We start from the raw sequence: 13,218 nt of genomic DNA, 5'->3' as shown, positions 1-13,218 counted from the left end.
CCTTTTTCCCTCTCGTTTTTTGGGAAAGTGAAAGTATAGAATTGTGCGTAGGCCCGTTGTCGTCATCGTAACTGTGTCTTATCACACTCTCGAAAATGTTGCGCCTCACACTGAGCAACTGTCGATTACTCATACGACGTGTGGCTCGGTGCAGAGGGAAAATTGGTCGCGCGTAATGCGCATGCTTGTGGCGGAAAAGCTGCGAGAGTTTTCCCCAGCACAAAGCTGCCAGATGCTCATGTAAATATACGTCAAAAAGATTATTTTTTTTTTTAGTTTACTAAAACAAACAGTTATTCAAAAACATTTCTCACTATCAATTAATTTAAATATATATATATACGAACATCCAATTAAATCGAATATAGTTGAAAAACATATGTAGTGTTGGGCATGGATGAAAACAGTGGCAACGCCAATTTGGGAAATTTGGTATGTTTTTCATCTGATTGTTTTTGGCCGCGGATTGCTCAACTCTTGAAATGTGTGCATGTATGGGTGCGTGTGTCTGTGTGTGTAATCCTCACAAAGGCACACCAAATATTTTGTTGTATATACGCTTTTCGGCTCTCGAGCAGCGACGTTGTCGTAGCTGCCTTTCAATTTGTTTGGCACGTCGCGCGCAAAAAACCTGCTCGATAAATACGCCAGGCAGCATTTTCAATATTCATGCTAAGATATATATATATATATATTTATAAATATATGTGTGTTGATCGTATGTGTTGGCATGAAATTCTTATAAACAAATGCGGCTTGTGATTTGTTTAAACATTAATCGTGCATATTGCAAATCGATTCGGGCGGAAATTGGCGGTTCAAGTTAATAAGTTTATAAATTTTCAAAGGTATCCAAAGGCATTGTGTTCATATACAATACAAAATTGCTGCCATAAACTGGGGTAAGTTTCTCTCACTGTGCAATTGGCAGCCGCAATCATAATAAAAGCGTTAAATATAAACATAAGCGAGCAATTGGCAAGCATAAATTGTGTATCCATAAGATACACAGACACACACGCGCCTGCAAAAAGGAAGCAAACGAGAGTTTCTTCTGTATGTGGCTGGCTGGGGGTGTGCGTGTTTGCGTGTTTGTGTGTGTGTGTTTGTAATTGTGTGTGTACAAAAACTCGTTCAGTGTGTCAGTGTTTCAGGCAGTTGTGGCAAGAGCAACATCAGCTGAGGCAGCGCAACGTCTCGCTACGCGCATCGCGCATACGCCGCGTTGTCAACTGTTACTTTTTGCCCATTGTTCCATCGCGTCCATTTGACTGTGCATCGCCCTTGGCACCAGTTGCCCGCACTCACATCATCCGCCAGTTGGTGCCAGTTGCGACCCCAATCCCCTTGCAAATCCTAACGGCCATCGTTGCGCACTTGATATTGGCTATTGGCCTAGCCGAGCACCCGCATCAGTCAGTCAGTCACACAGACACACACACACACATACACAGATCTCCACAGACACACACCTACACGCTGAAATGCGTTCGCAGCTGCCGCTGACTTTTCGCGCCGCTGCAAATGAAAATTTGTTCGTTTGGTTTATTTCCCTTATTGTTTGTCGCTGCTGTGAAGAGAGCGTGCTCCAGTTTCAGCCCCAAACCCCCGCACAGCCGCCTCCCACCCTTCAGTTTAGCTGCCTGTGTCACATTGAACATGGAACATGTTGCGTAGGGCTTGCTTTGCTTAGGGTGAGTTTCGCTTTTCGTTTTCCATGTTTTCGCTTTTCCTTTTCGTGTTTTGTTTGTCTTTTCCGGGCTTTCTTTCAGGTGAAAGTTTTTGGTGAAAAATTAGATTTGGGCTGAAAGTTTCTTAAATTCATTTTCAATTATTTAAGCTAATATATATTATATAAGTTCTTATTGATTTCTCTTATATTTTGGCCGCTTCGATTGTGGGTAATTTGGCTAATGACTCAATTGAGCCCCCCGGAGTGCATAGACTCTTGACTGATTGGACTGACACATTGCTCTGGCATATTTTGCGCTCTGTTATGGATGCCTTTGTCTTGGTCGTTCACAGGCCTACGGCTGGCTTTTTAATTTTTTTGGCATATGGCCAGAAAACAAAATATCATAACAACTTCTGGCTGAATTTCCGACTCGTCATTTTTGTTGCCGTTGCCGAAGACGGTGCAAAATTCTATATCTATGAGCCGATTACTCACCGTTGCGCTGTTCAAAAGTGCAGTAAACTATTATTGTTGTTATTATTATTATTTCAAGTAGAGCTGCCGGCTCTCGAGTTCGCGGACTGGGCTGAATGTGTGGTGTGTTTGCGGAGACTCAATTAAAACGGCGCTGCATGATGTCATTGGCACATTGTGAAATCCTGCCGTAGCCGTAGCCCGCCCACTGCAACGGGCTCTTATCTGTTATGACTCAGTCGCAGTAACTTTGTGTGTGCCACGAAATCTCTGTTGTGGCAAATGTTGCAAATCAAATTACCGCACTCTGCACCAACATTTGGCAGGCTTCGAAATATTCGTCATGCACACGGGCCATGCAAGTTCAGTCTCATTTTCTACGCATACAGCCATTTAGATAATATATGTAGTGTATACTAATAAAAAGGCAATTTAAGCTTAAGTATTTAGAATATATACTAGTTCGAAGAGCAGCGTTTGTTTTACAAATGTGCTTGTTCACAATTTACTGCCAAATTTAAATGCAATATCTTAACAAGTCGAGCTTTTAGTATTTCAAGATATTTTTCCTTTGAATACCATATTTAAATGCCATAACAGTTTAAAGACCCCGTCATTAAACATTCATTAGTTTTTACATTTGGCTGTTATTTCTATTTTCCCTTTCGTTTTTTTTTTTTTTTTGGCAAATTTTGAATGCATCGCTTTATAAATAGAGCTCTGGGCCATCGCACTCGGCCAGAAAAGCGCTGAACTTTTCTGGCCGGCCAAGTGTTTTATTTTTGGGGCCTGTTGGACGCCAAATTCTTGGCTCCCTGTGCGGCTACAGGTACATAAACGCTCCCATTGATCATTAGGCACATTTTCGAAATTAGCTACGCATATTTTCCAGTTTTTTATATATTTGTATTGTTTCCATGTTTTGGTTCTGTTTCGCATTGTTTGTTTGTTTTTTTTTTGTTTTTTGTTTGCCTTGTGGCGGCTGCCACTTGGGAATACTCGAGAATTTGTTTACGCCGCCTTGTGCATAATTATGTTTAATTAAACTAATTAAATGGCTTTTCATCTTTGGCTGCTGTTGCTGCTGTTTGTTGTTGCTTTTCGCGCTTTGCTAATTAATTTTCCTTATGAATACAAATATTTGATCTGTTACTACGTGTTCATGATAATGACGATATTGTAAGCATTTTGCGATCGTAAACTAGTTTTAATGCTCAACATATGCTCGAATTTGCCAAGCAAGCGTCGGGCAGGGTAGGGGCTGTAGGCTGCTGCCCACAAAGCCTGCCACTCAGCTGGGCCGCAGTCGGCCGGGCCCAATGTCAAGGTAGTGCGTGAGCTTAACAGTGCGACTTTTTACTGTTAACTGCTCCCGGCTTCCGCGACTCGAGGCACCGACGACTCATTAGCAGGCCGCACAGCTACCCAACCCCATCATCATCATCATCGTCATATGTAAACCTGTCAATAACTAGAGCTGCTCCTAAAGTACGCCGTGTGAGTCATTCTATTAATACAAAAATAAAGAAATACCGAAAACATTATTTATAAAATAGGTTGCTGAGCTACTTTTCGGCCGATAGTTCCGAGAAGGGTTAGTTCACATCACATATACATACATATAGTCGCAACAGAAATTATTCAGAATATACATATATGCTTGCAAAGTTTCAAAGTGATAGCTATGAAACTGAGAAAACAAAAAGACAGGCAGTTTTTTGTTCAAAACTTGGCTGTAGTATACTTTATACTTTATTGGGTTGCGAAATAATTATTTAAAAATATTAAAAATGATTCCTGGTGCAAGTTTCCAATATACAGAAAGACGGGAACACGAACGAAAAACTCGGCAGTTGATTGTGATCAAGAATATACATATACTTTATAGGGTTGCGTTATTATTAATTAAAAGTATTTAAAATGATGCCTGGAATATTACGGATTCTTCTCTATAAATATATCTGCTCCATTGTTGGTCCATATACCTTATACATATGTGTATAGAATTCACAAGTATTCCAAATTGACTATATATTGATACAATTACAAGTTGCCAACTTTTCGAGCAACCCTCGTTGGTAAACATTTAAACTTAAGCAGTTTCAGCTTTCGCTACGGCCTTGGCTGCCAATATTTATGCCCTTTTGGCTGCCTCCCCCGTTGTTGTTGTTGTTGTTGTTGTTGCTGTTGCACTAGTTTTTCCAGCTTAAACTACGCTTAAGTTTGCTCTGCCTATTTATATTTCTTATCTATAAAATACTTATGCACGTAATTCGTGAGCAAATAAAACGCCCCGACAACAATTACAGTTGTTAAATATCGCAGACCGGCGAAGAGGCAGCAACACCCACACCCACACCCAAGCCCAAACCCAAACCCAAACCCAGAACCGAACGCACTTCCACACCCAAGAGCAATGCTTAGGCCCAGAGCCCTATTTGTAGGCGCCTGCCCTGCAATCGTTTTGTTAATTTAAAAATCAAACATTGATTGTGGCTGCTTTTTTCTTTTGGCACAAGATTATTTATTTATTTGGCGTTTGTTGTTTGTTGAATAAATTAAATTGATAATTGAGTCGTCGATTGCCAAGGCGAAGTGCTTGAGTCCATTTCCGCTGCGTCTCCGCCTGCTGCATTCATTTATCTGGTGGCTCTTGTAATATCATGAGTGTTCAAATGGGCTTTGCTTTTTGCAACCTCAGAGAGTTGCCGCGAAATGCGGGCTTATCTCACACGTTCTTCATCTTTCGCTCCGAATATTGAAGTCAAATGTAAAATGTAAAAAGCATATGAGGGCCGAACTGGAAGAAAAAGTAAAGCAAATTTTGTATGTCCAGAATAAGAGCTTATTTTTGAAAATTGGCTGTTTAACGGCCAATTTCCAAGAAGAATTAGTTACACGAATTATTCTTGGCATAGCAAAAGTTGAGTCGAGCTCCGTACTTTGGTATATTAGTTATTAGTCATATCTGTAATATGTTATGTAATAATACCTAAAAGCGTATACGATTTATCAGGCATAATGCAGAGTTATATACTCTCTCCTCAGTAGGTCATAACACGCAGATTTACCCATGCGTCCAAGTCGCAGTCGACGCTGGCGTCGACGTCTGCGTCGCCGGCGTCGTGTGCGTTTTGCCCAGGGACAAGCAGTCGACGTTCTAGGCTCGCGGCGTGCAGTTCGCACCCTCAAAATTAGTGCGGAAATAATCGACTTTAATAAATACATAAATACAATATTACAATAACATAAATTAATATTGAATTTGTGAAACAGATACATGTACATACACACACACACACACACACACAATCTAAAGTCAGCGGAAAGCGAAAATAAATCGCATTTGATTGATTGATGGAAAGAGCCTTCAGTGATAAGAGGCAGCCCCAACAAACACATAACTATAAAATGTAAGAAGTGCATGGCCAGACCCTGATACGAATACCAGCCATATACCTAGATACCTAGATATCTAGCCACACTGCGAAGTTCAAGTGCTTGCCTCGAAAACAGTTTTCGAATAGTTTTGGATAGAATTACACCCACGACCCCAGCGTAACGCCTTTCAAGAATCGGGCAGCCTGTCCAGGCGTATTGAGTTTGGTTAAACAAAGGCAGCGATGACTTCGGATTATGACTACGTGGTGTTAATTCATGCATTGTGATCCACATAAAAATAGTCTGTGGTCAGCTACTGGGCGGGCGTAGGGCGCGGACGTAGGGCGCGGGGGGGCGAGGCAGCTGCTGTGCAGATAACAACGCGTCGTGAAAACATCGCTCGACATCATAAATTTATTTGCATACGATAATTTCTTAATTGCACCCGCCCGACAGACGTGACGACTTCAGTTGTATTTGCTCTGGAGCAAATATTTATAAAATAGAGCAGGGGCCTCCGGCTGATCGAGTTAGTCACAAGAGGGAGGGGGTGGGGTGAGCGGGGCGAACAGCACGTTGTCTTGTCGATGTCGATGTCGACACCCGGCATCAGCTTTAGCCGTCGACATTTTGTCTCCCTTACAACTGTTCAAATATTGTGGTACATATAGCATATACATTTTTTTTTATTTAATAATATTTGAACTTTATTTATTTTTTGCGCTTTTGCGAACTTCTTGGCAATCATGGCGTGCCATAATTAATTTTGTTTGCACTGTACTTAAAGCAATAGTAACAACAACAACAGCAGCAGGCACACATGAATCAAACGGTGATAAAACTGGGGTCTTATAAAACTCTTTGGGCTTGGGATACCCATTTCCAAAGAATTGTCGTCGATTTATTGGGGAGCAGCTGATATACAGCTCGAGTGTGCAGGTCTTTAAAAGCGAGACATCATATTCGAAATATCTATGGAGTGCTATCGCGCTTTAATTTACACGATTAAAGCTAAAGTTTTGTAGGAAACATATGAATTCCTATCTACTGTGTTTGTATTTTGGTATACAACAAATCTAGAGCTCTGAAAATTTTCTATACAAATTTGCTCTAAAAGAAATTGAGAAATTTTAAATAAGTTTCTTCTGTTTTTGATTTTGTTCTCACATAGACCTGGAATCTCGATTCTATTGGTAAGATGCTGCTATTTATTACTTCACCTTAAGTGCTTAAGGGGTGTTTTATACGACACCTACTATAAATCGATTTGCTGTTATGGCATGGTCAATTGTTATTTTTTTCGATTACTTACATAAGTCATATCGGACTGATTCGGTAACTCATGAGTTGTGACTAGTTGACGTGATAATTAGGCTGTCTAACGCCTTGGGCCCTGCTTTTAGTTAGGGGTCTTCAGATGGGTCTGCTTTTATCATTGGTCCGTTGGAGGGGCCCTATACAATTTATAGGCTGTCACGCGCTTGTGTATCTGACGTCTAGCGCTTCGATATGGCCCGATTGTGGGCCACATGATTTATGGCCAGTTGATGATGAATTGTAACTAAGTTCTTGGCAATAAAACGATTGAATGTGTTTAAATCGATTGACCTCTGTGTCCAAAAATTGTGGGCGCAACGCCTGAGCCGCCCGCTTTGAGTTACTTAATTTACAGTCGCGTGGAAAAATCAGCGATTAGACTCATAACTGGACATTAAACGATTTATGTGCTCAAGTGCGGCAATTGAAAGATAAAGCCAAAGCGATAAAGTAAAAGTGGGTAAACCACTTGTCATTAGTTGTTCTTTATATGGCCAGTATATATATCGGTCCCGATGTAGTTTACCAATGTGGTGAAATATGGATAGCTACAGCTGACTAATATTTTATCGGTTCAACTCTGTGATTCCCTTTATTACCAAAAACGCAAGGAGCCAAAAACTTGCTCAACTTTGGCTTATCTGTAACGTAATAAATGCTTCACAGGGAGCTACAATCGATTTGGTTAAAAACAGGGGTAGAAGATAAGCGCGGCAATCTTTAAAAAAGTCAAGCATAGCTACCTAATATTAGATAAGTTGAAATAAAGATGAGTATTTAATGAGTATTAGCAATATTCTTAATAATCAAATATTGATAACATTAGATAAGTTGAAATAAAGATGATGAGTATTTAATGAGTATTAGCAATATGTTTTTAATAATGAAATATTGATAAGTAGCTCTTGAAACGCTCTCCTGGCATTAGATCTTTTTTACTCATTGTTCACTTGACTAGGTCAATTGAACAGCTCATCTTAGTCGCTCTTGCTAAAATATGTTTTTACTAATTGTTCTTCGTTTCCTTTCCAGTTGGCCAAGAAGCGACCTGGCAACAAGAATCGCCAGCGAAGCTCTCCCAGCCACTTGGAGCAGCAGCTGACGAAAAAGGAGCGCACCACCAAGTTGCCGCTTGTTGGGGCATTGGTGCACAAGGCGCTGCAAGCACGGGACACTAAACCGGTCGAAGTAGCTGACACAGTGCCACGGCATCCAGCGCAGCCGGAACAGTCAGTGCAGCCAGAGGAGCCAGAACAGCCTAACAAAAACAACAATAACAACACCACCACCAACAACAACAACAACAACAGAAACGACAACAACAACAACATAAACGACAACAACAACAACAACCAAAACAACAACAACCAAAACTACAACGAGCCCACAAACGTCAATAGCAGCTTGGACCCTAAAGCAAAGACAAGCTGTAGCATGGTCTTGCCTTTCAATCTTGGCCCCGACGGCCACAATGTGGATGCCATACAGAGCGCACCGGCGGCAAGTGCACCACCCGCGCACCTGGTGCTGCCGCCGGCGTATGCGCGTGGGCAGACGAACATTTACACAGGTGTGCCGATCATTGTGAATCCTTACATCGATTTCATTGTGGTCAATGGCGACGATCGCTATATGATACGCTGCGAGCGAAAGTCGGTGCTGGAGCGCAGCGTCGAGCTGGCCAAGTTGATACACGCCGGTCCGAACAGCGGACGCAAGAGCGATAATCATTTTCAAATATCCAATGTGGACAAAAACGATTTCGAGCTGATTGTGCGCTATATGGAAAAGCATTTTATACCCTATCGGGATCATAAGCATCTGCTAAAGATACTCGAACTGGCGGATCGTTTCAATGTGCCCGATTTGGTGAGTTTCAAAGAAAAGTTCAAAAGAATGTCAATATATTTTAAAGAGGGAAAAGATTTAAATCCGACATGGTCTATATTTATTATTTATTTATTATTGGTATTTTTCTAAAAGTTCTTCATGTAAGGACTTGCTTTTCTACCGATCGTTCCTATGGCATGTATAAAGTGTTGTAGTCCGATTTTGATAAGTTTGCTTATATGTAAGGTGCATAATGAAACTTATCAATGCCGAGTTTGGTCAAGATATCTTGATAAAGAAAAAAGTTTTTCATACAAGAATCTACATTTTGACTGATTGTTCCTTCGCAGCTGATATAGTTGTCCGATCCGGCTGATTCCGACTTAAGTACAGCCTAAAACAGAAATACGAACCTGACTATCTTTAAGACTGAAAGACTTGTTTGCATAGAAACATATAGACACAAACGGACATGGCTATATCAACTCGGCTGTTGAATCTGATTTAGAATATATATACTTTATGGGGTCGGAGATGCCTCATTCTATGCCTTACACATTGAATGCCAAAATTATAATATCCTCTACAAGGGTATAAGGACGGAGAACAAAGTAAAGAAAGATAAAGTGATAGGAAAATTCGACGAGTGAAGTTTTTCAGCCTGTCCGGCAAGCTATGTATATGGATCTGTGTTCTTTGAAATTCCCAAATGCTCATCTCTTAGTTATCTAATCATTGTCGCTTCTGCTCCTGCCGCACAGATAATTTACTGTATTCGGGAACTTGATCTCAGCATTTCGAGTGCGACCGCGTTGGACATATTCAAGGCGCTCTGGTTCTATCAGGGCATTGCGCTGACCAACCAACGTCAGACGGTGATCACCACACAAGAGACTGCACAACAGCTGGCCCGCAGGCAGTCCAAGGCGAAGGCGGCGGCCAAGCAGCTGGCTGCGCAGGCGGCCCAGGCGAACGAGAATGGCGCCGACGGGGATGGGGCACAGGCAAATCTTATACCCAATCCAAATCCGTTTACCACCGAGGACTACGGTGTGGCGTTGCTGCACAACACACTCCAGCTGATCGATATGCATGCCGAGCTGCTGCTCTCGATGAAGGCCATTGCGGATCTGCGATTCGAGGAGCTGGAGACGCTGGCCCGGCGCGACACCCTGCAGCTGCGCTCCGAGGTGACCCTGTTCGAGTGTCTGGTCAACTGGAGTCTGGCGGAGTGTGCGCGCAGGAATCTCGATGCCACGCTGGACAATCGCCGCATGGTGCTCGGCCCGCTCTGCCTGACGCCGCGCTATCTGCGGATGACCGCATCCGAATTTCGTCGGTGCTGCGAGCGCATTGAGCTGCTGCCGCAGCTGGAGACGTCCCTGATCCTTGAAACGCTCGAGGGTGAGCAAATCAAAGTTATAATATAATAGATGTGTAAATATTTCAACGGATCTTCTCATGCAGGCAAAAAGCTGAAGAACCTCACAACCCAGCAATCGGAGCTGATGGAGAAGTTTCGTACACCACGCGCAGAATACGCCCTCATGCCGGTGCATCTGAGCGATCGCAGCAGCCCGAAGAATTATCCAAAGAAGATGCGTCTGGCCAGCGAGGGTCGACCCACCGAGGAGGGCTGCTGGGAGAAGGTGGGCATCAACTGCCTGCGCGTGTTTGTATGCATTTTCGATTGATCCGACAGGGCTGAACCCTAATAGACTTTTTTCATTAACGAATATTAGCGCTTATGAATATGTGTGTATATGTATATGTATACACATTTATACATATATATATATACATGTCTATAGTATAGAGTGTTGATTATGATTGTAGTCTTATGGGCAATATGTTTACACAGTTACCAAAATGCTGGCCAAGGCTGGCAGTGATTTTATAGCATCTGTTTCTAACATACTATATACCATATAGAATATATAATATATACAGTATATATTATATCGTGTTATTAATATATATAAAATATATATATATATATATATATATGTATAGTGAATGTAGGTATAATTGTCGTCGCCAACCGATTGATAGGGTTTTTGTATTTGCTAGTCAAGAATATATGAGAATAACAAAAACAAAATCTAACTAAACAGGAAAACAAAATGAACAACTTTTATACAAACTTTATGCAACGTTTTGTAGCTGGACTCAAAAAAAAAAAGAAGAAAAACACAAATTATAAAATACAAACAAATTACTTACCTATAGGTATAAAAATACAACATACTGATAAGCATTTATCACTGATCTATAAACCGAAAAAGAAACAACACAAATTATATACCTATATATATAGAATTAATCAATCATCAATTGATAAATCGTAAAAATAGTGCAAATTACGAGTATTGAGCCGTTCATCGGGCCCGGCCATAGCGAAAATTCTTTATTATGAGTGTGTGTGCGTGTGAGTGTGTGTGTGTGCGAGTGTGATTTTAATTGTTGTGCACGTATCTGAAATGGAATTTATGAAATGCGTTATTTATTAGGAACTTTGTTGCTGTTGTTCGGTTTTCGGCTTTAAACTCCTGTTACGAAGTGCTATAGCAAAAAATCGCATAGATAACAATAACAATCAGATTAACATTAATCTTAGTCGAATACTTATGTCAATATAAGCACATATAGCCAATGCGCAAATTGTTAACAGAATTATGCATTTTATTGGTTCAAATATAGGTACACTCGAATGCATATAGTTCACTATATCTTAAGATCCGTTGATTCCAAATAATTATTTAAGCCTCTGTTGCGTATGTTTTTCGATTTTATTGGCCTAACATCCACAGAGTACATTAAACCAAAATTAGTTAAATAAAGTATGTACACAATTTTCTAAAAAAAAAATAATTCCAGTTTTCTTCAGATTTATTGATAACCATTTGAGTAATAATGTGAATATTATTACTACGGCTGCAAACCTAACTTGAAGAGATGGTTCGGGTAACGGCTTAAGCAAGCTAACTGCTCAGATTATGATTCAATTCTCTGCTTGCCATATATGTTAAAAATTGTATTGTTGAAATTTGATTTATAATTCGCATTTTTACTCAGTGCAAGATGTGGGCTAAGAGTATTACACAAAATTGGCATCCGCTAAATATGATTAGATAAGTAAAATGGTTTGGAACCTGGGTCTCCCACAAAAGTACTTTTATTTTTAACCAAACCAAAATATCGCAAAAAAAACTGGTTTGGTTCATGGTAAAAATATGGTGAGTTCCATTTCAAACCGGTTCGGCTCAAAATCGGTTTGCGGCCTTGATTATTAATCAATGCTAAATAAGACGAAACTCCACTGTTGAACTTAACAGAAAGCTCTGTTGCCGCACCCAGTTAACTTAAGTTACCCAAGCTTCAAACCATTCGAACGCACAAAAAAGCTTTCGAGCAAGCTCTTTTATATCCGCTATGAAAAAATTGCCAGGGGGAAATTTTTGTAAAGGTCTTGGATCTACATAAATGTATATAGATTGAATATATATTTAAATTTTATTTATTAAAAAAATCCTTTTCGACCTTTTTGTTGAGAAATTAATCTTTATTACTCGATGTCTTGATTGAATCTGTCCTTTAGTTTTATTTATTTATGGAAATTAATAATTGTAGGCATTTTTTAATGACTCATCCTTCACAAATATCTTTACTTAAAAAAACTTAAATCATACTAGTAAATAATGTTACCGGACTGTGTCCAAATTGAATGAATGGTTTTTGGAAACTTTCGGATGGTCTGACATGAATATAAAATCGATAAATGTTAGAAGATATATTTCGTTACTTTTAGTTTTCCTCGCTTGGCCCTAATACTAAACGACTTGGTCAATTCTCAAGCTCCTGATGCAACACAAGCTAAGCAGCATCAACATGACTCCTCACTTGTTCCGTCCATTGCCCAGAGCAGATGTTTGCGAGCACTTTTATATCCGCTGTACCTTCTAAGTTGGGAAAATCTAAACATCCCGCTCCAACACTCACACACACACACACACACACACACACGCACGCACACTTAGTTACACACTAAGCTGACCACTGTTGGCTATGTGTAGTCGAGATGCCGGACTGTGTTGCCAGTTAATGTCGAGTCGCACACACACACTCAGACACACACACAGACACTCTGACTTCTACACATGCACACGCTTACACAGATCGTTCCACTCTCAGCATTAATGTGGCATACATTTGGGGGCACACCGCAAATGCACTTGTCCAAGCACAAGTCTGTCCAAGCTTTTTGGAAAAAGATGGAAAAAGAAAATAACATACACACACACACACTTGAAAACTGCCATTTTCCACTGGTTGTCGTGCAAGCGCTGCAAAATTTATGATTTTATTTCACGCTTGCTTTTCATTAACGTTCCCCTTTGTAGTTGCTGTTGTTGTTGTTGCAGTAGTTGTAGTTGTAGTTGTTGTTGTTGCAGTTGCCTGCCAAAAATTATAACTTCTTTTTGTTGTTATGCTTTTCCCTGTGCTGCGCTGCCGCTTGTTAACCCTTTTCAAGTTGCTTTTAC

The 13,218-nt window shown here is 40.5% G+C and overlaps 1 protein-coding gene across 1 annotated transcript; it reads left to right on the top strand.

Moving 5' to 3' along the window:
• Window positions 1-273: 273 nt before the first annotated feature.
• On the top strand, window positions 274-10,921 carry axed (axundead). The gene is made up of 4 exons (XM_064688638.1): window positions 274-432; window positions 7,880-8,716; window positions 9,439-10,081; window positions 10,145-10,921. Exons 1-4 carry the CDS (start codon window positions 394-396, stop codon window positions 10,369-10,371), a joined length of 1,746 nt encoding a protein of 581 aa, XP_064544708.1. The 5' UTR covers window positions 274-393; the 3' UTR covers window positions 10,372-10,921.
• Window positions 10,922-13,218: the final 2,297 nt, after the last annotated feature.

This window comes from Drosophila montana, unplaced genomic scaffold (genome assembly GCF_035044405.1).
Source record: "Drosophila montana isolate Dmon_TW-CO22-7 unplaced genomic scaffold, ASM3504440v1 contig_3213_1, whole genome shotgun sequence".
NCBI lineage: Eukaryota > Metazoa > Arthropoda > Insecta > Diptera > Drosophilidae > Drosophila > Drosophila montana.
This window is presented reverse-complemented; position numbering and strand designations above follow the sequence as displayed.

What these genes read in the sequence shown, in the direction of transcription:
- axed (XM_064688638.1), top strand. Translation starts at nt 394, where the DNA reads ATGGATGAAAACAGTGGCAACGCCAATTTGGGAAATTTG. An exon ending in ACGCCAATTTGGGAAATTTG is followed by an intron (nt 433 to 7,879) that starts GTATGTTTTTCA and finishes TTTCCTTTCCAG; the next exon opens with TTGGCCAAGAAGCGACCTGG. An exon ending in GTTTCAATGTGCCCGATTTG is followed by an intron (nt 8,717 to 9,438) that starts GTGAGTTTCAAA and finishes CCTGCCGCACAG; the next exon opens with ATAATTTACTGTATTCGGGA.